Here is a 24,824-nt window from a genome sequence, read left to right on the forward strand (position 1 = left end):
AAAAATACAATGACAAAATGGCTAGGATGTTATGCCTTAGAGAGAATGATTAAGGACCAAATTAAGGACCTATTGCCTTTGTAGTACACTAGGTTATATCAATGTTATTGACTGGTAGGGAGCCTACACAGTCAGTGATACAGTGTAATAGGACAAATCGGATGACTTCTTCTGTGTATCCATCTTATCCATGAAGAATCTCCTGTCAGAGGGACCACATGGATACGGAGAACATTCCTCACCCTTACGAGGACAACCGAGATGCAGAGCGCCAGAGTCGTCAGTCCCGCAGCAGGAGCACGGCTGGGAAAGGTTCCAAGGCGTCGGTACGAACTCTGAAACGGGACAAGAGTCGGGACGGAGAAAGAGATGAGAGGGACAGCTGTGCTGGGGACCAGGCTAAGACACGGACACAGGAAGTGGATCCGGACCGGGACCGCATGTCAGACAGAGAGCATCGGAGGAGCAGCTCTTTCTACTCTGAGGACTACGAGAACCTAACACCCTCGGAACACACGCTGTCGCCCTACTCCCGTACGCCCTCCCCCAGCCCTCGCAGAAAGGGACCTCGCGCCAAGAGGGTCTCCAGCAGTCCTCTACACAAAACAGGTACTGTAAACCCACACCCACCCACTCAATGTCTCCAGCAGTCCTCTACACAAAACAGGTACTGTACACCCACACCCACCAACACCAAGAGGGTCTCTGTACCCGCACCAAACAGTTACTGTACACCCACACCCACCAACACCAAGAGGGTCTCTGTACCCGCACCAAACAGGTACTGTACACTCACACCCACCCACCCACGCAATGTCTCCAGTAGATAGCAGTGTAGCTCGCTAGCACACTTCAAATGTGGTCTCTGTACTACTCTAAGGTGTAACTTGTTATGTAGGTGTAACAGAGATGTCCTAGTTGTTATGTAGGTGTAACAGAGATGTCCTAGTTGTTATGTAGTTGTAACAGAGATGTCCTAGTTGTTATGTAGTTGTAACAGAGATGTCCTAGTTGTTATGTAATTGTAACAGAGATGTCCTAGTTGTTATGTAGTTGTAACAGAGATGTCCTAGTTGTTATGTAGTTGTAACAGAGATGTCCTAGTTGTTATGTAATTGTAACAGAGATGTCCTAGTTGTTATGTAGTTGTAACACAGAGATGTCCTAGTTGTTATGTAGTTGTAACAGAGATGTCCTAGTTGTGTGTCCCAGGTGTGTACTGTGTAACCCTGTGTGTGTGTGTCCCAGGTGTGTACTGTGTGTAACCCTGTGTGTGTGTGTGTGTCCCAGGCGTGTACTGTGTGTAACCCTGTGTGTGTGTGTCCCAGGTGTATACTGTGTGTAACTCTGTGTGTGTGTGTGTCTCAGGTGTGTACTGTGTGTAACCCTGTGTGTGTGTGTCCCAGGTGTGTACTGTGTGTAACCCTGTGTGTGTGTGTGTCCCAGGTGTGTACTGTGTGTAACCCTGTGTGTGTGTGTCCCAGGTGTGTACTGTGTGTAACCCTGTGTGTGTGTGTCCCAGGTGTGTACTGTATGTAACCCTGTGTGTGTGTGTCCCAGGTGTGTACTGTGTGTCCAAACATACAGGAACTCAAATCCTTCTGTTCACCTGATTTAGAATTCCTCACAATCAAATGTCGACCGCATTATCTACCAAGAGAATTCTCTTCGATTATAATCACAGCCGTATATATCCCCCCCCAAGCAGACACATCGATGGCTCTGAACGAACTTTATTTGACTCTTTGCAAACTGGAAACCATTTATCCGGAGGCTGCATTCATTGTAGCTGGGGATTTTAACAAGGCTAATCTGAAAACAAGACTCCCTAAATTTTATCAGCATATCGATTGCGCAACCAGGGGTGGAAAGACCCTGGATCATTGTTACTCTAACTTCCGCGACGCATACAAGGCCCTGCCCTGCCCTCCTTTCGGAAAAGCTGACCACGACTCAATTTTGTTGATCCCTGCCTACAGACAGAAACTAAAACAAGAAGCTCCCACGCTGAGGTCTGTCCAACGCTGGTCCGACCAAGCTGACTCCACACTCCAAGACTGCTTCCATCACGTGGACTGGGAGATGTTTCGTATTGCGTCAGATAACAACATTGACGAATACGCTGATTCGGTGTGCGAGTTCATTAGAACGTGCGTTGAAGATGTCGTTCCCATAGCAACGATTAAAACATTCCCTAACCAGAAACCGTGGATTGATGGCAGCATTCGTGTGAAACTGAAGGCACGAACCACTGCTTTTAATCAGGGCAAGGTGACTGGTAACATGACCGAATACAAACAGTGCAGCTATTCCCTCCGCAAGGCTATCAAACAAGCTAAGCGCCAGTACAGAGACAAAGTAGAATCTCAATTCAACGGCTCAGACACAAGAGGTATGTGGCAGGGTCTACAGTCAATCACGGACTACAAGAAGAAAACCAGTCCAGTCACGGACCAGGATGTCTTGCTCCCAGGCAGACTAAATCACTTTTTTGCCCGCTTTGAGGACAATACAGTGCCACTGACACGGCCTGCAACGAAGACATGCGGACTCTCCTTCACTGCAGCCGAGGTGAGTAAGACATTTAAACGTGTTAACCCTCGCAAGGCTGCAGGCCCAGACGGCATCCCCAGCCGCGGATAGGGGGTGTTAGAGCATGCGCAGACCAGCTGGCCGGTGTGTTTACGGACATATTCAATCAATCCCTATACCAGTCTGCTGTTCCCACATGCTTCAAGAGGGCTACCATTGTTCCTGTTCCCAAGAAAGCTAAGGTAACTGAGCTAAACGACTACCGCCCCGTAGCACTCACATCCGTCATCATGAAGTGCTTTGAGAGACTAGTCAAGGACCATATCACCTCCACCCTACCTGACACCCTAGACCCACTCCAATTTGCTTACCGCCCAAATAGGTCCACAGACGATGCAATCTCAACCACACTGCACACTGCCCTAACCCATCTGGACAAGAGGAATACCTATGTGAGAATGCTGTTCATCGACTACAGCTCGGCATTCAACACCATAGTACCCTCCAAGCTCGTCATCAAGCTCGAGACCCTGGGTCTCGACCCAGCCCTGTGCAACTGGGTACTGGACTTCCTGACGGGCCGCCCCCAGGTGGTGAGGGTAGGCAACAACATCTCCACCCCGCTGATCCTCAACACTGGGGCCCCACAAGGGTGCGTTCTGAGCCCTCTCCTGTACTCCCTGTTCACCCACGACTGCGTGGCCACGCACGCCTCCAACTCAATCATCAAGTTTGCAGACGACACAACAGTGGTAGGCTTGATTACCAACAACGACGAGACGGCCTACAGGGAGGAGGTGAGGGCCCTCGGAGTGTAGTGTCAGGAAAATAACCTCACACTCAACGTCAACAAAACTAAGGAGATGATTGTGGACTTCAGGAAACAGCAGAGGGAACACCCCCCTATCCACATCGATGGAACAGTAGTGGAGAGGGTAGCAAGTTTTAAGTTCCTCGGCATACACATCACAGACAAACTGAATTGGTCCACTCACACAGACAGCATCGTGAAGAAGGCGCAGCAGCGCCTCTTCAACCTCAGGAGGCTGAAGAAATTCGGCTTGTCACCAAAAGCACTCACAAACTTCTACAGATGCACAATCGAGAGCATCCTGGCGGGCTGCATCACCGCCTGGTACGGCAACTGCTCCGCCCACAACCATAAGGCTCTCCAGAGGGTAGTGAGGTCTGCACAACGCATCACCGGGGGCAAACTACCTGCCCTCCAGGACACCTACACCACCCGATGTTACAGGAAGGCCATAAAGATCATCAAGGACAACAACCACCCGAGCCACTGCCTGTTCACCCCGCTATCATCCAGAAGGCGAGGTCAGTACAGGTGCATCAAAGCTGGGACCGAGAGACTGAAAAACAGCTTCTATCTCAAGGCCATCAGACTGTTAAACAGCCACCACTAACATTGAGTGGCTGCTGCCAACACCGACACTGACTCAACTCCAGCCACTTTAATAATGGGAATTGATGGGAAATGTAAATATATCACTAGCCACTTTAAACAATGCTACCTTATATAATGTTACATACCCTACATTATTCATCTCATATGCATACGTATGTACTGTACTCTATATCATCGACTGCATCCTTATGTAATACATGTATCACTAGCCACTTTAACTATGCCACTTTGTTTACATACTCATCTCATATGTATATACTGTACTCGATACCATCTACTGTATCTTGCCTATGCTGCTCTGTACCATCACTCATTCATATATCCTTATGTACATATTCTTTATCCCCCTACACTGTGTATAAGACAGTAGTTTTGAAATTGTTAGTTAGATTACTTGTTGGCACAAGCTAGAACTAGAAGCACAAGCATTTCGCTACACTCGCATTAACATCTGCTAACCATGTGTATGTGACAAATAAAATTTGATTTGATTTGATTTGTGTAACCCTGTGTGTGTGTGTCCCAGGTGTGTACTGTGTGTAACCCTGTGTGTGTGTTTCTCCTCCATAGGCGTCCGTCGGGGTGTGTCTCGCCCTCCCCGCGTGGGTGCCCAGCCCCAGCGGGCTCAGCGTTGGGGGTACGGACCGAGTCCCAGAGCCTGATCAAGGACACCACGGCACCCCCTAAAGATCTTGACCTGGTGACCAAGCGCATGCTGTCGGCCCGCCTGTTGAAGATCAACGAGTTACGCAACGCCCTGTCAGAGCTACAGCTCCACACCGACCAGATAACTAAGGAGAACCGCATCCTCAGACAGGTAAACCTACTAACCCTAACCCCTAACCCTGACCCTCAGACAGGTAGCTAACTAACCCTGACCCCTAACCCTGACCCTCAGACAGTTAAACCTACTAAACCTGACCCCTAACCCTGACCCTCAGACAGGTAAACCTACTAACCCTGACCCCTAACCCTGACCCTCAGACAGGTAAACCTACTAACCAAGACCCCTGACCCTTAGACAGGTAAACCTACTAACCCTGACCCCTTTTAGCATGGGTATTGCCAAGGGCTTCCACATTTTAAAAGTAGTCAACTGGGTAGGGTTTTCTACGGATTGGGTGCGATCAGCCAATGATCAGAGGGTTGTGGTTGTTCATATTGGGTTGCCTATGATTTGTACATTTCTTCTATATCACTACCAGTTAGTGGCCACAATACATGAATGACACATAATATTTGGTTTAGGTCAATCACCAATATAAGGTTTATGCTTTTTTTTCAAACGCAAAAGAAGAATAAAATGGACTACTTTAAAATGGAGATAGCCTCAATGGTGATGTCACAGACGCCACAATAACTCAGATACAGACTCCTCAATCTATTTCAATCGGCCTGTCTGTGTGTGATTCCTATAGCTCCATCACCGCCAGGAGAGGGCGCTGCAGCGATACGACGACACGGAGAGTGAGATCGCCCAGCTGCTGTCGCGCCACGCCAACGAGACCACAGCTCTGCGGGAACGTCTACGGCGGACACAGGAGAGGGAGCGGGACGCTGAGAGGCGACTCAAAGACACACAGGTACGGAAAGCCAGAGGACTCATACTGACCAGATCTAAATGCAGAAAGTGTTTGCTTTTTGTTGAAGAGTACAAAATAAATCAAATAGATTTAAGTGTGAGCTGGCCAGAAGTGTCCATCTGTCTGTCCATCTGTCTGTCCATCTGACTGTCCCTCCCTCCCTCCCTCCCTCCCTCCCTCCCTCCCTCCCTCCCTCCCTCCCCTCCCTCCTGCCTGCCTCCCTGCCTGCCTGCCTCCCCTCCCCTGCCTGCCTGCCTCCCCTCCCTGCCTCCCTCCCTCCCTCCCTCCCTCCCTGCCTGCCTGCCTCCCCTCCCTGCCTGCCTGCCTCCCTCCCTCCCTCCCTCCCTGCCCTGCCTCCCTCCTCCCTCCTCCCTCCCTCCCTCCCTCCCTGCCTCCCTCCCTCCCTCCCTGCCTCCCCCCTGCCTCCCTCCCTCCCTCCCTCCCTCCTCCCCTCCCCCTGCCTCCCCTCCCTCCCTCCCTCCCTCCTCCCTCCTCCCCCCTCCCTCCCTCCCTGCCTCCCTCCCTCCTCCCTGCCTCCCTGCCTCCTCCCTCCCTCCCTCCAGGAGCAGCTGCAGCGTAGCCAGTCGTCCCTGGGTCGTCTGAGGCGTCTGGCAGAACAGCAGGAGTTAGGTCCCAGGGAGGAGCTCACCAGGAGACTAGAGCAGGAGAGGGCCAAGGACCAGGAGAACCAGCTAAAGATCAAGGTACAGTAGCTACTAACACACTACAGAGACCATCTCCTGCACGTGTTAAACAAAGATCACACATCACAGAGCTCTAAAGGAGAAGTACCGGACACTAGTCCCCCCCCATACACGCAGGCAGGCAGGCAGGCAGAGCAGTAGCTATCCTCTTTGTAGCGTGGTTTCTGTTCCTGGGCGATGGTTGGTTTCAACATGTTGTTTGGCATCGATTATTGTAGGGGCGATAAACCAATATGACACCAATGTCTATGAAAATTCCACATACCGGATTTTTAAGAGGGTCGTTAGCATTTTAGTTTTCAGAGTATTTCCTGCACCTACTTAACTCAAATTCGAGACGTCGGATTACAACGAGACTGTAGCGTCCCATAAAGCGACGATTGGACTTACAAAAATGTCAGATTGTCTTAAGTTTGTAGGTGCAAGAGTTTTATTAAATGTATCAATTATCGGTTTCACATGCTAATTTCTGTCCATTAAGAACCAACGGTCCTTCTTGTAGCATTTCGGATACAGTGCCAGTCAAAAGCTCATTCAAGGGTTTTTCTTTTCTTTTTTACTATTTTCTAAATTGTAGAATAATAGTGAAGACATCAAAACTATGAAATAACACATATGGAACCATGTAGTAACCATAAAAGTGTTAAACAAATCAAAATATATTTTATATTTGAGATTCTTCAATGTAGCCACCCTTTACCTTGATGAAAGCTTTGCACACTCTTGGCATTCTCTCAACCAGCGTCATGAGGTAGTCACCTGGAATACATTTCAATTAACAGGTGTGCCTTGTTAAAAGTTCATTTGTGGATTTTATTTCCTTCTTAATGCAACAAAAGATCTTTGTTTCTTGGGACCTAGAACTAGTATCTCTGTTTTGTCCGAGTTTAAAAGTAGAAAGTTTGCAGCCATCCACTTCCTTATGTCTGAAACACATGCTTCTAGCGAGGGCAATTTTGGGGCTTCACCATGTTTCATCGAAATGTACAGCTGTGTGTCATCCGCATAGCAGTGAAAGTTTACATTATGTTTCCGAATGACATCACCAAGAGGTAAAATATACACTGCTCAAAAAAATAAAGGGAACACTTAAACAACACAATGTAACTCCAAGTCAATCACACTTCTGTGAAATCAAACTGTCCACTTAGGAAGCAACACTGATTGACAATAAATTCCACATGCTGTTGTGCAAATGGAATAGACAACAGGTGGAAATTATAGGCAATTAGCAAGACACCCCCAATAAAGGAGTGGTTCTGCAGGTGGTGATCACAGACCACTTCTCAGTTCCTATGCTTCCTGGCTGATGTTTTGGTCACTTTTGAATGCTGGCGGTGCTTTCACTCTAGTGGTAGCATGAGACGAAGTCTACAACCCACACAAGTGGCTCAGGTAGTGCAGCTCATCCAGGATGGCACATCAATGCGAGCTGTGGCAAGAAGGTTTGCTGTGTCTGTCAGCATAGTGTCCAGAGCATGGAGGCGCTACCAGGAGACAGGCCAGTACATCAGGAGACGTGGAGGAGGCCGTAGAAGGGCAACAACCCAGCAGCAGGACCTCTACCTCCGCCTTTGTGCAAGGAGGAGCAGAAGGAGCACTGTCTTCTTCTCCCTTAAAACTTCTCCCATAAATATCTGGTCTAAGCTGCAGGGTAAAACCAATGGCACCACTCCTGATGTAACAACAGCAGACCTTTTATTGCAGACTGAACATGGTGACATCAAAGAACAATCTGAACAATATACAGTACATTTAACATGAATAGTTAAAATACATTATTTAAACATACTTTTAGTTTCCTGTTACATATATATTAAAACTAGTACACAAATAGACTCCACATATACAAACAAACTTAAATATAGCGTTTAACCGTCACATACAGCAATATTAAAATGGAATGTTGAGTTCAGACAACGTTGGAGCATTGTTACATCATCAAGAGGAGACGGGAAGACTAGGGGGTAGGGAGTAGGGGGTAGGGACTAGGGGGTAGGGAGTAGGGGTTAGGGGACCGGACGGATCTCAACACCACAAAGCATTCTGTCCATCATATCAGACCAATGCCTACTTCTCCCTTAAAACATAGTTGTTGATGTTCTTAGTGTCCAGTTCCCTCTCCTTCTCCTACAAGGGTTAGAGTTAGCTTCTATAACGCAAATTATAGTGTGTGTGTGTGTGTCCGTGTGTGTGTGTGTTTAGGATCTGGAGCGCAGAGTGGAACTGAGCAGCAGTAGTTACCAGAGACAGCTAGCTACAGAGAGGAGGAAGACCATCAGTACCCAGGACCAGGTCTCAGACCTGCAGGAGGAGGTGGAACGACTCAGCAACAAACTCAAGGTACACACACACACACACACGGACACAGACACACACACACAGACACACACACACACACACACGGACACAGACACACACACACACAGACACACACACACACACGGACACACACACACGGACACAGACACACACACACAGACATACACACACACACGGACACACACACCCACACACACACACACACGGACACAGACACACACACACACACAGACACACACACACACAGACACACACACACACACACACACTCTACGTTGCGTTATAAAAGCTAACTCTAACCCTTGTAGGAGAAAGAGAGGGAACTGGACACTAGGAACATCTATGCCAACCGCTTGTTGAAACCATCGCCCAGGAATACAGACAACACCACAAAGAGGAAAGGTAGGGTCGCTTGGTGTTAAATGCAGTCCAGGGTTAAAGGTCCCCCTCCTGTTATTCTCTCACTGTCCCTGGGTGCCACTAGTCCTGCTCAACTAAACAATGTTGAAGTCACTCCTAGAAAACTATTGAGGTAAATGTATTTAATCATTTGTCATTTAGAGAAAATAATGTTGTATATACCAGTAGGGGAGCCTAAAGATATATTATTTAATTTATATATATATACCAGTAGGGGAGCCTAAAGATATATTATTTAATTTATATATATATACCAGTAGGGGAGCCTAAAGATATATTATTTGATTTATATATACATACCAGTAGGGGAGCCTAAAGATATATTATTTAATTTATATATATATACCAGTAGGGGAGCCTGAAGGTAGATTATTTAATTTATAAATATATATATATACCAGTAGGGGAGCCTGAAGGTAGATTATTTAATTTATAAATATATATATATATACCAGTAGGGGAGCCTTAAGGTAATAATAGTAGAAAGAAATTATAGAAATTATAGAAGAAATTGTAATGAAAAAATAAAAAGATTGTAATAAAATGTCATGTTTGGTTGCACCCTACTGCTCTGTGTCTGTGTGTGTATGTGTATGTATGTATGTATGTATGTATGTGTATGTGTGTGTGTGTGTGTGTGTGTGTGTGTGTGTGTGTGTGTGTGTATGTGTATGTGTGTGTGTGTATGTGTGTGTGTGTGTGTGTGTGTGTGTGTGTGTGTGTGTATGTGTATGTGTGTGTGTATAGGCCCCAGTATGTCCAGCTCTAAGGCAGTACAGACAGTGAACGAGAACTTGAGTCTCGACTTCCCGTCACCGCCCCCGGCCGTCACCGAGGGCAACTATCACTACAACGACCAAGCCCCTGATGACTACCTGTCACTCAAGCCAGGTGTCTCTAGTACACCTTACAGCTCTAGGGTGAGTCACAAATAGTGCCCTATTTGCTCTGTAGTGCACTACTTTTGAACCTTATTCCCTACATACAGTGCCTTGCAAAAGTATTCAGATCCCATGGATTTCTTCGCATGTTATTGTGTTACAAAGTGGGATTAAAATCGATTTAAATGTCTTTTTCTTGTCAACAATGTACAGAAAATACTCTGTCAAAGTGGGGGGAAAGAGTACATATATTTTAGGATAAATAAAAAATTCATAACTATAGTATAGTCATACTCCATGTGAAATAACAGGGGTTGGCATGATTTTTAATGACCACTCCTTCCTCTGTCCCTCATACATACCACATCTGTAAGGTCCCTCAGTCTAGTAGTGAATGACCACTCCTTCCTCTGTCCCCCATACATACCACATCTATAAGGTCCCTCAGTCTAGTAGTGAATGACTACTCCTTCCTCTGTCCCCCATACATACAACATCTGTAAGGTCCCTCAGTCTAGTAGTGAATGACTACTTCCTTCCTCTGTCCCCCATACAACATCTGTCCCCCAAGGTCCCTCAGTCTAGTAGTGAATGACTACTCCTTCCTCTGTCCCCCATACAACATCTGTAAGGTCCCTCAGTCTAGTAGTGAATGACTAACCCTTCCTCTGTCCCCCATACAACATCTGTAAGGTCCCTCAGTCAACTATTGAATTTCAAGCACAGATTCAACTCTTTGAAAGCCTCATAAAGAAGGGCAGTGATTGGTGGATGGGTAACAATGACACATATAGACATTGAATATCTCTTTAAGGTTAATAAGTTAATAATGATGCTGTGGATTATTTATTAAACCACTCAGACACATCAAAGATACAAATCAAATGTTATTTTGTCACATGCGTAAACAACATGCGTAAACAACAGATGTAAACAACATGCGTAAACAACATGCGTAAACAACATGCGTAAACAACATGCGTAAACAACATGCGTAAACAACATGCGTCAACAACATGCGTAAACAACATGCGTAAACAACATGCGTAAACAACAGACTAACAGTGAAATGCTTACTTACGCTTTGAGGTAGATATGTACATATGACTAGGAATAAAATGACAGATAAGAAACAGTAGCAGCAGCGTATGTGACGAGTATAAAGAGTGCAGAAAGGGTTAATGCAGAAAGACCGGGTAGCTATTGATTAACTATTGAACTATTGATCAGTCTTATGGCTTGGGGGTAGAAGCTGTTCAGGGTCCTGTTGGTTCCAGACGGTAGCAGAGAGAACAGTTTGTCTTGGGTGGCTACCCGGTCTTTCTGCATTAACCCTTTCTGATCAATTGATTAACTATTGAACTATTGATCAGTCTTATGGCTTGGGGGTAGAAGCTGTTCAGGGTCCTGTTGGTTCCAGACGGTAGCAGAGAGAACAGTTTGTCTTGGGTGGCTAGAGTCTTTTGATAATTTTTAGGCAGCCAGTCAAGATGCTCTCAATGATGCAGCTGTAGAACTTTATGAGGATCTGAGGGGGCCATGCAGAATCTGAGGGGGCCATGCAGAATCTGAGGGGGCCATGCAGAATATTTTAGACTATTCGAAGAGGGAAGCAAGCTATTGTTTGGTGAATGTTAAAAACAGCAGTCAATAGTTTGAAAGAAGAGTGAACGCGCAATCGCGGTCGACTATAGCAGTTACTAATTCAGACCAATAACCATTCAGGGCCATAACCATTCAGATGGTGGTAGACTATAGCAGTTATTAATTCAGACCCATAACCATTCAGACCCATAACCATTCAGATGGTGGTAGACTATAGCAGTTATTAATTCAGACCCATAACCATTCAGATGGTGGTAGACTATAGCAGTTATTAATTCAGACCCATAACCATTCAGACCCATAACCATTCAGACCCATAACCATTCAGACCAATAACCATTCAGATGGTGGTAGACTATAGCAGTTATTAATTCAGACCCATAACCATTCAGATGGTGGTAGACTATAGCAGTTATTAATTCAGACCCATAACCATTCAGATGGTGGTAGACTATAGCAGTTATTAATTCAGACCCATAACCATTCAGATGGTGGTAGACTATAGCAGTTATTAATTCAGACCCAGAACCATTCAGACCCATAACCATTCAGACCCATAACCATTCAGACCAATAACCATTCAGATGGTGGTAGACTATAGCAGTTACTAATTCAGACCAATAACCATTCAGGCCCATAACCATTCAGACCAATAACCATTCAGGCCCATAACCATTCAGACCCATAACCATTCAGATGGTGGTAGACTATAGCAGTTACTAATTCAGACCAATAACCATTCAGGCCCATAACCATTCAGACCAATAACCATTCAGGCCCATAACCATTCAGATGGTGGTAGACTATAGCAGTTATTAATTCAGACCCATAACCATTCAGATGGTGGTAGACTATAGCAGTTATTAATTCAGACCCATAACCATTCAGACCCATAACCATTCAGACCAATAACCATTCAGAGGGTGGTAGACTATAGCAGTTATTAATTCAGACCCATAACCATTCAGATGGTGGTAGACTATAGCAGTTATTAATTCAGACCCATAACCATTCAGATGGGGGTAGACTATAGCAGTTATTACCTCAGACCCAGAACCATTCAGATGGTGGTAGACTATAGCAGTTATTAATTCAGACCCATAACCATTCAGATGGTGGTAGACTATAGTAGTTATTAATTCAGACCCATAACCATTCAGATGGTGGTAGACTATAGCAGTTATTAATTCAGACCCATAACCATTCAGAACCATAACCATTCAGATGGTGGTAGACTATAGCAGTTATTAATTCAGACCCAGAACCATTCAGATGATGGTAGGCTATAGCAGTTATTAATTCAGACCCATAACCATTCAGACCCATAACCATTCAGATGGTGGTAGACTATAGCAGTTATTAATTCAGACCTACAACCATTCAGATGGTGGTAGACTATAGCAGTTATTAATTCAGACCAATAACCATTCAGACCCATAACCATTCAGACCAATAACCATTCAGACCCATAACCATTCAGATGGTGGTAGACTATAGCAGTTATTAATTCAGACCCATAACCATTCAGATGGTGGTAGACTATAGCAGTTATTAATTCAGACCCATAACCATTCAGATGGTGGTAGACTATAGCAGTTATTAATTCAGACCCATAACCATTCAGACCCATAACCATTCAGACCAATAACCATTCAGAGGGTGGTAGACTATAGCAGTTATTAATTCAGACCCATAACCATTCAGATGGTGGTAGACTATAGCAGTTATTAATTCAGACCCATAACCATTCAGATGGTGGTAGACTATAGCAGTTATTAATTCAGACCCATAACCATTCAGACCCATAACCATTCAGACCCATAACCATTCAGGCCCATAACCATTCAGATGGTGGTAGACTATAGCAGTTACTAATTCAGACCAATAACCATTCAGGCCCATTACCATTCAGACCAATAACCATTCAGGCCCATAACCATTCAGACTATAACCATTCAGACCCATAACCATTCAGACCAATAACCATTCAGATGGTGGTAGACTATAGCAGTTACTAATTCAGACCAATAACCATTCAGGCCCATTACCATTCAGACCAATAACCATTCAGGCCCATAACCATTCAGATGGTGGTAGACTATAGCAGTTACTAATTCAGACCAATAACCATTCAGGCCAATAACCATTCAGACCAATAACCATTCAGATGGTGGTAGACTATAGCAGTTACTAATTCAGACCAATAACCATTCAGGCCATAACCATTCAGACCAATAACCATTCAGGCCCATAACCATTCAGACCCATAACCATTCAGATGGTGGTAGACTATAGCAGTTACTAATTCAGACCAATAACCATTCAGGCCCATAACCATTCAGACCAATAACCATTCAGGCCCATAACCATTCAGGCCCATAACCATTCAGATGGTGGTAGACTATAGCAGTTACTAATTCAGACCAATAACCATTCAGGCCCATAACCATTCAGACCAATAACCATTCAGGCCCATAACCATTCAGATGGTGGTAGACTATAGCAGTTATTAATTCAGACCCATAACCATTCAGATGGTGGTAGACTATAGCAGTTATTAATTCAGACCAATAACCATTCAGGCCCATAACCATTCAGATGGTGGTAGACTATAGCAGTTATTAATTCAGACCCAAAACCATTCAGACCCATAACCATTCAGATGGTGGTAGACTATAGCCGTTATTAATTCAGACCCATAACCATTCAGACCCATAACCATTCAGACCAATAACCATTCAGATGGGGGTAGACTATAGCAGTTATTAATTCAGACCCATAACCATTCAGATGGTGGTACACTATAGCAGTTATTAATTCAGACCCAAAACCATTCAGACCCATAACCATTCAGATGGTGGTAGACTATAGCAGTTATTAATTCAGACCCATAACCATTCAGATGGTGGTAGACTATAGCAGTTATTAATTCAGACCCATAACCATTCAGATGGTGGTAGACTATAGCAGTTATTAATTCAGACCCATAACCATTCAGATGGTGGTAGACTATAGCAGTTATTAATTCAGACCCATAACCATTCAGACCCATAACCATTCAGACCAATAACCATTCAGATGGTGGTAGACTATAGCAGTTATTAATTCAGACCAATAACCATTCAGGCCCATAACCATTCAGACCAATAACCATTCAGGCCCATAACCATTCAGACCCATAACCATTCAGATGGTGGTAGACTATAGCAGTTATTAATTCAGACCAATAACCATTCAGGCCCATAACCATTCAGACCAATAACCATTCAGGCCCATAACCATTCAGATGGTGGTAGACTATAGCAGTTATTAATTCAGACCCATAACCATTCAGATGGTGGTAGACTATAGCAGTTATTAATTCAGACCCATAACCATTCAGACCCATAACCATTCAGATGGTGGTAGACTATAGCAGTTATTAATTCAGACCCATAACCATTCAGACCCATAACCATTCAGATGGTGGTAGACTATAGCAGTTATTAATTCAGACCCATAACCATTCAGACCCATAACCATTCAGATGGTGGTAGGCTATAGCAGTTATTAATTCAGACCTACAAACCATTCAGATGGTGGTAGACTATAGCAGTTATTAATTCAGACCCATAACCATTCAGATGGTGGTAGACTATAGCAGTTATTAATTCAGACCTACAACCATTCAGATGGTGGTAGACTATAGCAGTTATTAATTCAGACCAATAACCATTCAGACCCATAACCATTCAGACCAATAACCATTCAGACCCATAACCATTCAGATGGTGGTAGACTATAGCAGTTATTAATTCAGACCAATAACCATTCAGACCCATAACCATTCAGACCAATAACCATTCAGAGGGTGGTAGACTATAGCAGTTATTAATTCAGACCCATAACCATTCAGATGGTGGTAGACTATAGCAGTTATTAACTCAGACCCATAACCATTCAGATGGTGGTAGACTATAGCAGTTATTAACTCAGACCCAGAACCATTCAGATGGTGGTAGACTATAGCAGTTATTAATTCAGACCTACAACCATTCAGATGATGGTAGACTATAGCAGTTATTAATTCAGACCCATAACCATTCAGACCCATAACCATTCAGATGGTGGTAGGCTATAGCAGTTATTAATTCAGACCTATAACCATTCAGATGGTGGTAGGCTATAGCAGTTATTAATTCAGACCCAGAGATGTTGTATATGTTGTGTTATATAGTGACAGTGCTCTCTGGTCTTGGTATATGTTGTGTTATATAGTGACAGTGCCCTCTGGTCTTGGTATATGTTGTGTTATATAGTGACAGTGCTCTCTGGTCTTGGTATATGTTGTGTTATATAGTGACAGTGCTCTCTCTGGTCTTGGTATATGTTGTGTTATATAGTGACAGTGCTCTCTGGTCTTGGTATATTTTGTGTTATATAGTGACAGTGAATACTGGGGGAGCTGAATACTGGGGGAGCTGAATACTGGGGGAGCTGAATACTGGGGGAGCTGAATACTGGGGGAGCTGAATACTGGGGGAGCTGAATACTGGGGAGCTGAATACTACTGGGGGAGCTGAATACTGGGGAGCTGAATACTGGGGCTGAATACTCGGGGAGCTGAATACTGGGGGCTGAGCTGAATACTGGGGAGCTGAATACTGGGGGAGCTGAATACTGGGGGAGCTGAATACTGGGGGGGGAGCTGAGCTGAAATACTGGGGAGCTGAATACTGGGGGAGCTGAATAGTGGGGAGATGAATAGTGGGGAGCTGAACACTGGGGAGCTGAATACTGGGGGAGCTGAATAGTGGGGGAGCTGAATACTCAGGGAGCTGAATACTCAGGGAGCTGAATAGTTATGCAATGACTATATAAGTTATTACATTTTTATAAATATTTTTAAAAATGTATATTTTTTTCCACTTTTCTTTCACTTTGTATTTTGTGTAGATTGTTGAAAAAAAAAACAATAAATCAATTTTAATCCCACTTTGTAACACAATAAAATGTGAATAAATCCAAGGGGTCTGAATACTTTTGCAAAGCACTGTAGTATACTACTTTTCTCTATATATTGCAGCCGTTTCCCCATATATTGCAGCCGTTTCCCTATATATTGCAGCCATTTCCCTATATATTGCACCCGTTTCCCCATATATTGTACCCGTTTCCCTATATATTGCACCTGTTTCACTATATATTGCACCCGTTTCCCTATATATTGCACCCGTTTCCCCATATATTGTACCCGTTTCCCCATATATTGCACCTGTTTCCCCATATATTGTACCCGTTTCCCTATATATTGTACCCGTTTCCCTATATATTGCACCCGTTTCCCTATATATTGCACCCGTTTCCCTATATATTGTACCCGTTTCCCTATTATTGTACCCGTTTCCCCATATATTGCAGCCGTTTCCCATATATTGTACCCGTTTCCCTATATATTGTTCCCGTTTCCCTATATATTGTACCCGTTTCCCCATATATTGCAGCCGTTTCCCTATATATTGTACCCGTTTCCCCATATATTGCACCCGTTTCCCTATATATTGTACCCGTTTCCCCATATATTGCACCCGTTTCCCCATATATTGCACCCGTTTCCGCATATATTGCACCCGTTTCCCCATATATTGCACCCGTTCATATTTCCACCCGTTCATGTAACGGTTTTCTAGTGGTGATAAAGGAGAGTCGGACCAAACTGCAGCGTGTCGATTGCGATCCATGTTTAATACAACAAAGAAACACGAACTTACAAAAAACAATAAACGAAACCGAAACAGCCTATCTGGTGCAAACTAACAGAGAGTACACATAGGACACTAAGGACAATCACCCACGACAAACTCAAAGAATATGGCTGCCTAAATATGGTTCCCAATCAGAGACAACGATAAACACCTGCCTCTGATTGAGAACCACTCCAGACAGCCATAGACCTTTGCTAGACAACCCACTAAGCTACAATCCCAATACCACCACCAAAACCCCAAGACAAACACACCACAATTACAAAAACCCCATGCCACACCCTGGCCTGACCAAATACATAAAGATAAACACAAAATACTTTGACCAGGGCGTGACAGAACCCCCTAAGGTGCGGACTCCCGAACGCACCTCAAAACAATAGGGAGGGTCCGGGTGGGCGTCTGTCCATGGTGGCGGCTCCGGCGCGGGACGTGGACCCCACTCCTTTAATGTCTTAGTCCCCTCTCCCTTCGTCCCTGGATAGTCCACCCTCGCCGCCGACCATGGCCTAGTAGTCCTCACCCAGAACCCCACTGGACTGAGGAGCAGAGCGGGACTGAAGAACAGCTCGGGACCGAGGCAGCTCGGGACTGAGGGGATGCTCGGGAGTGAGAGAAAGCTCGGGAGTGAGAGAAAGCTCAGGAGTGAGAGGAAGCTCAGGAGTGAGAGGAAGCTCAGGAGTGAGAGGAAGCTCAGGAGTGAGAGGAAGCTCAGGAGTGAGAGGAAGCTCAGGCAGGTAGATAGATCTACCAGCTCCTGGCTGGCTGGTGGTTTCAGCAGATCCTGGCTGACTGGCAGATCCTGGCTGACTGGCAGATCTGGAAGAGTCTGGTTGACTGGCAGATCTGGAAGAGTCTGGTTGACTGGCAGATCTGGAAGAGTCTGGTTGACTGGCAGATCTGGAAGAGTCTGGTTGACTGGCAGATCTGGAAGAGTCTGGCTGACTGGCAGATCTGGAAGAGTCTGGCTGACTGGCAGATCTGGAAGAGTCTGGCTGACTGGCAGATCTGGAAGAGTCTGGCTGACTGGCAGATCTGGAAGAGTCTGGCTGACTGGCAGATCTGGAAGAGTCTGGCTGACTGGCAGATCTGGAAGAGCTGGGCAGACTGGCGGCGCTGGGCAGACTGGCGGCGCTGGGCAGACTGGCGGCGCTGGGCAGACTGGCGGCGCTGGGCAGACTGGCGGCGCTGGGCAGACTGGCGGTGCTGGGCAGACTGGTGGCGCTGGGCAGACTGATGACGCTGGGCAGACTGACGACGCTGGGCAGACTGGCGGTGCTGGGCAGACTGGCGGTGCTGGGCCGACTGGCGATGCTGGGCAGACTGGCGATGCTGGGTAGACTGACGGCGCTGGGCAGACTGGCGACGCTGGGCAGACGGGGGGCACTGGCGGCGCTGGGCAGACTGGCGGCACTAGCTGCTCCATATAGGCTGACAGCTCTGGCGGCTTCTTACAGACTGACCGCTCTGGCGGCTCCGTGCTGACTGGCAGCTCCTTGTAGACTGGCAGCTCCTTACAGACTGACAGCTCCGTGCAGACTGACAGCTCCGTGCAGACTGACAGCTCCTTGCAGACTGGCAGCTCCTTGCAGACTGGCAGCTCCATGCAGACTGGCAGCTCCATGCAGACTGGCAGCTCCATGCAGACTGGCTGCTCTATGCAGACTGACAGCTCTGGCTGCTTCATGCAGACTGACAGCTCTGGCTGCTCCATGTAGACTGGGTGCTTCATGCAGACTGGCAGCTCGGGCTGCTTCATGTAGACTGACAGCTCTGGCTGCTCCATGCGGACTGACAGCTCTGGCTGCTCCATGTAGACTGGCTGCTTCATGCAGACTGGCAGCTCGGGCTGCTTCATGTAGACTGACAGCTCTGGCTGCTCCATGCAGACTGACAGCTCTGACTGCTCCATGCAGACTGACAGCTCTGGCTGCTTCATGCAGACTGGCAGCTCTGGCTGCGCTGAACAGGCAGGAGACTCCTGCAGCGCTGTGTCGGAGGAAGGCTCTGGCTGCGCTGAACAGGCGGGAGACTCCGGCAGCGCTGGAGATGAGGAAAGCTCTAACAGCGCTAGATAGGCGGGAGACTCCGGCAGCGCAGGAGAGGAGAAAGGCTCCGACAGCGCTGGAGAGGCGAGGCGCACTGTAGGCCTGATGCGTGGTGCTGGTACTGGTGGTACTGGACCGAGGACACGCACAGGAAGCCTGGTGCGGGGAGCTGCTACCGGAGGGCTGGGGTGTGGAGGTGGTACTGGATAGACCGGACCGTGCAGGCGCACTGGAGCTCTTGAGCACCGAGCCTGCCCAACCTTACCTGGCTCGATGCCCACTCTAGCCCGGCCGATACGAGGAGCTGGAATATATCGAACCGGGCTGTGCACCCGCACTGGAGACACCGTGCGCTCCACAGCATAACACGGTGCCTGCCCGGTCTCTCCAGCCCCCGGTAAGCACAGGGAGTTTGCGCAGGTCTCCTACCTGGCATAGCCATACTCCCTGTAAGCCCCCCCCCAAGAAATTTTTGGGGCTGACTCCCGGGCTTTCTTGCCAACCGTGTTCCCTCGTATCGCCGGCTCCTCTCTCCGGCTGCCTCTGCTCTCCTAAGTGCCTCCACCTGTTCCCATGGAAGGCGATCCCTTCCCGCCAGGATCTCCTCCCATGTGTAGCAACCCTTGCCATCCAATATATCGTCCCATGTCCAATCCTCATTGCGCCGCTGTTGCTGCCTTTGTTGCCTCTCCTCTTTCGGCTGCTCCTGCCTGTTGACACGCCGCTTGGTCCGTTGGTGGTGGGTGATTCTGTAACGGTTTTCTAGTGGTGATGAAGGAGAGTCGGACCAAACTGCAGCGTGTTGATTGCGATCCATGTTTAATACAACAAAGAAACACAAACTTACAAAAAACAATAAACGAAACCGAAACAGCCTATCTGGTGCAAACTAACAGAGAGTACACATAGGACACTAAGGACAATCACCCACGACAAACTCAAAGAATATGGCTGCTTAAATATGGTTCCCAATCAGAGACAACGATAAGCACCTGCCTCTGATTGAGAACCACTCCAGACAGCCATAGACCTTGCTAGACAACCCACTAAGCTACAATCCCAATACCACCACCAAAACCCCAAGACAAACACACCACAATTACAAAAACCCCATGCCACACCCTGGCCTGACCAAATACATAAAGATAAACACAAAATACTTTGACCAGGGCGTGACAGTTCATATTTTTTATTTTTTATTTATTTTACCTTTATTTAACCAGGCAAGTCAGTTAAGAACAAATTCTTATTTTCAATGACGGCCTAGGAACAGTGGGTTAACTGCCTGTTCAGGGGCAGAACGACAGACCCTGCCGCCCCAAATTTCCACCCGTTCATATTTCCACCCGTTCATATTTCCACCTGTTCATATTTACACCCGTTCATATTTCCACCTGTTCATATTTGCACCTTCCGTTAGTTGCGGAGTTCTTGGAGAAACCTTTAATGGGTTCCTAGAGGAACCCTGGAGTGGAGGCGTGGCTTAGTAGGGGCGTGGCATTAAAATAGATGATTTGTTTTTGGCCACCCGTTGGAGTAAATGTCATTCCTGTTCATCTCTTCTGTTGTATTGTCATCACATGTTAAAGGTAATCACTGGCAGGTTTGTAGCTTCAATGATGCTAACAGAGGTGTATGGGGCTCCCGAGTGGCGCAGCGGTCTAAGGCACTGCATCTCAGTTCAAGAGGCGTCACTACGGTCCCTGGCTCGATTCCAGGCTGTATCTCATCCGGCCGTGACTGGGAGTCCCGTAGGGCGGTGCACATCGTCCGGGTTTGGCCGGTGTTGGCCGTCATTGTAAATAATAATTTGTTCTTAACTGATTTGCTTAGTTAAATAAAGGTTTAATGTAAAAAATGAGTTCCTCAAGAGCCTATGATGCTAACAGAGGTATATGAGTTCCTATGCAAATCCCGATGTTGGAATAGTTACCACTTTATTACTGTATGTAATCAGCAATGTTAATATTATTCAGATTATATTAGAATATGTAATATCCATGTTCAAGGAACACTTTAATTTACAGTGTACAAAAACATTTACGCTAACAGGTGACCATAAATAACAATCTGAAAGCCACGCCTCCAATAAGCCACTCCTCCAATAAGCCATGCCTCCAATAAGCCACTCCTCCAATAAGCCATGCCTCCAATAAGCCATGCCTCCAATAAGCCACTCCTCCAATAAGCCATGCCTCTAATAAGCCACTCCTCCAATAAGCCATGCCTCCAATAAGCCACTCCTCCAATAAGCCATGCCTCCAATAAGCCACTCCTCCAATAAGCCATGCCTCCAATAAGCCACGCCTCCAATAAGCCACTCCTCCAATAAGCCACTCCTCCAATAAGCCATGCCTCCAATAAGCCACTCCTCCAATAAGCCATGCCTCCAATAAGCCATGCCTCCAATAAGCCACTCCTCCAATAAGCCATGCCTCCAATAAGCCACTCCTCCAGTAAGCCATGCCTCCAATAAGCCATGCCTCCAATAAGCCATGCCTCCAATAAGCCACTCCTCCAATAAGCCACTCCTCCAATAAGCCACTCCTCCAATAAGCCATGCCTCCAATAAGCCACTCCTCCAATAAGCCATGCCTCCAATAAGCCACGCCTCCAATAAGCCACTCCTCCAATAAGCCATGCCTCCATTAAGCCACTCCTCCAATAAGCCATGCCTCCAATAAGCCACGCCTCCAATAAGCCACTCCTCCAATAAGCCATGCCTCTAATAAGCCACTCCTCCAATAAGCCACTCCTCCAATAAGCCATGCCTCCAATAAGCCACGCCTCCAATAAGCCACTCCTCCAATAAGCCATGCCTCCAATCTGATAGGCTGCTACCTCCTATAATTAAAAAGGTAAAAAATGTAACCGTTCCCACTGGTTTTGAACAGCTTGTTGATGGAATAACCAAGATGTCCGCATGGATGTCCTCTCTCCCCCTCTCCCTGTGTCTCGCTCTCTCTCCTTCTCTGGACAGGAGGTTGACATAGCAGAGCGAAGGCCGAAGGAGACTGAGGAGAGAAAGGAGAGAGGGGAGCGAGAGAGGGTACAGAAGGAGAGAGAGAGGGAGAAGCAGAGGATTGACCTGGAGTTGGACACACTTGAGGAAAAGACCAAGAGACTGAGAGATGGTGAGAGAACTACAACCACAGCACAACATAACCATATCCTGAACGTACTCTGACCAGCACCACCACGTATAACCATATCCTGAACGTACTCTGACCAGCACCACCACCATAAACATATCCTGAACGTACTCTGACCAGCACCACCACGTATAACCATATCCTGAACGTACTCTGACCAGCACCACCACCATAAACATATCCTCAACGTACTCTGACCAGCACCACCACCATAAACATATCCTGAACGTACTCTGACCAGCACCACCACGTATAACCATATCCTGAACGTACTCTGACCAGCACCACCACCATAAACATATCCTGAACGTACTCTGACCAGCACCACCACGTATAACCATATCCTGAACGTACTCTGACCAGCACCACCACCATAAACATATCCTCATATCCTGACCAGCACCACCACGTATAACCATATCCTGACCAGCACCACCACCATAAACATATCCTCAACGTACTCTGACCAGCACCACCACCATAAACATATCCTGAACGTACTCTGACCAGCACCACCACGTATAACCATATCCTGAACGTACTCTGACCAGCACCACCACGTATAACCATATCCTGAACGTACTCTGACCAGCACCACCACGTATAACCATATCCTGAACGTACTCTGACCAGCACCACCACGTATAACCATATCCTGAACGTACTCTGACCAGCACCACCACGTATAACCATATCCTCAACGTACTCTGACCAGCACCACCACGTATAACCATATCCTGAACGTACTCTGACCAGCACCACCACGTATAACCATATCCTGAACGTACTCTGACCAGCACCACCACCATAAACATATCCTGAACGTACTCTGACCAGCACCACCACGTATAACCATATCCTGAACGTACTCTGACCAGCACCACCACGTATAACCATATCCTGAACGTCCTGACCAGCACCACCACCATAAACATATCCTCAACGTACTCTGACCAGCACCACCACCATAAACATATCCTCAACGTACTCTGACCAGCACCACGTATAACCATATCCTGAACCATATTTCTCTCTTTCTGTCTCTCTCTCTACACAGGCTGGGAGAAAGAGGAGGAAGAGAGTAAGAGGCTGATCCATAAGGAGGAAGAGAACAGGAAGAGGCGTGGCCAAGTCCAGGAAGAGGTTGCGAGGCGGAACCAAGAGGCGCTAGCCAGTCAGGAAGTGGCGGAGGCAGAGCGGCGCAGGAAGGAGCGACTATTGGCAAAGCTGAGGGAAATTGACAAGCAGAATGAGCCACCCCAGAACGCTGGGCTGTTCTACGAGGTTGACCCAGAACCCCTGGAGTCTAGCTCAGGTTCCACTGCACGTTCTCCTCCACAGCTCTCCGACCCACGGAACCAGAACCCTTCCATCTTCAGCTTCACTGAGCCGGAGGAGATGGGCGGTCTGCGTGGGGGAGCGGGGAGCAGGGAGGGGGGCAAGTCAGGGCGAGGCGGGGCAGAGAGCGGTTTGGGTCCAGGAGCGGGGACTGGGAGGAGAGGGATGAGGGCTCAGAACTCAAGCGAGGACCTGGCTTTCGGTAGCTACGCCCCGTCCTTTGGACGGCCGGCCCCACGAGGGGGTACAGGATTCCCAACCCCACCGCCGCCCTCGGCTCTGGACGCTCTGCTGGGGCGGTCAGAGAGAGAGGAGAGAGGAGGACCAGGCCCGGGAAAGGAGAGGAAGTCTACTTTGTTGCAGCAGCTCTTTGGCCCCCCATCCAGCCCCTCTCCGATCTCCGACAGCCCCCCAGACGTCCTCTTTAACCCTCCCACTTCCACCCTCACCGGGCCCCGCAACTGCAGAGAGGGCTTTTTCCCCTTTGAGCCCAAGGCCCCTGCCCCAACAGGTTCCCTTGGACCCTTCCTTTCCTCCCTCCACGTGACCGAGAGCAGGCCGGCCGTACGAGCCATTGCTTCCTTCGACGACGACATCGAGGAACTCAAACTTTGATCAAATCACTTTTTTATTATTTTTATTATTCGTCTGTTGAGTAGGAACTCGCGGTCTGATTAGTCAACGAAGGAGGAAGTGACACTTGGATTGGCCGTTGAGGCTGTTAATCACTATACTAAGGGTGGACCCGGTGGTTGGGTTTTCACAGGGTTTTAAAAGCACTAAGTCGTATTTGTTCTGCTATCAGATCAATCTCAGCCTGGTTATGGACTGTTTTATGTGATAGATCAATGTCTCTCAGTGTGTGTGTCAATACCATGTGTGTATGTTGCTCAGGGGAGTCTGTAAAATCAGGGAAGAACAGCAGCATTTTCAGACAGACTTAGGCTCCGCCTCAAATGGTGCCCTAATGAAGACCACTTTAACGTTGAATGATGCACAGAGGAAGCAGCTGTAATGTTGACAGCTTTATTAACGTTGGTTATTGAATTGTGCATCAGAGATACATTGTATA

General features: G+C 47.0%; 1 protein-coding gene across 1 annotated transcript; it reads left to right on the top strand.

Annotated features, from left to right (window-relative positions):
• The first annotated feature begins 218 nt into the window (after positions 1-218).
• Positions 219-24,824, top strand: lca5 (lebercilin LCA5). The gene is made up of 10 exons (XM_042321543.1): positions 219-438; positions 486-609; positions 4,526-4,772; positions 5,374-5,538; positions 6,102-6,242; positions 8,448-8,585; positions 8,873-8,966; positions 9,732-9,904; positions 22,243-22,396; positions 23,472-24,824. The coding sequence occupies exons 1-10, from the start codon at positions 219-221 to the stop codon at positions 24,365-24,367; spliced, it is 2,352 nt and encodes a 783-aa protein (XP_042177477.1). The 3' UTR covers positions 24,368-24,824.

This window comes from Oncorhynchus tshawytscha, linkage group LG05 (assembly GCF_018296145.1).
Source record: "Oncorhynchus tshawytscha isolate Ot180627B linkage group LG05, Otsh_v2.0, whole genome shotgun sequence".
Taxonomy (NCBI): Eukaryota; Metazoa; Chordata; class Actinopteri; order Salmoniformes; family Salmonidae; genus Oncorhynchus; species Oncorhynchus tshawytscha.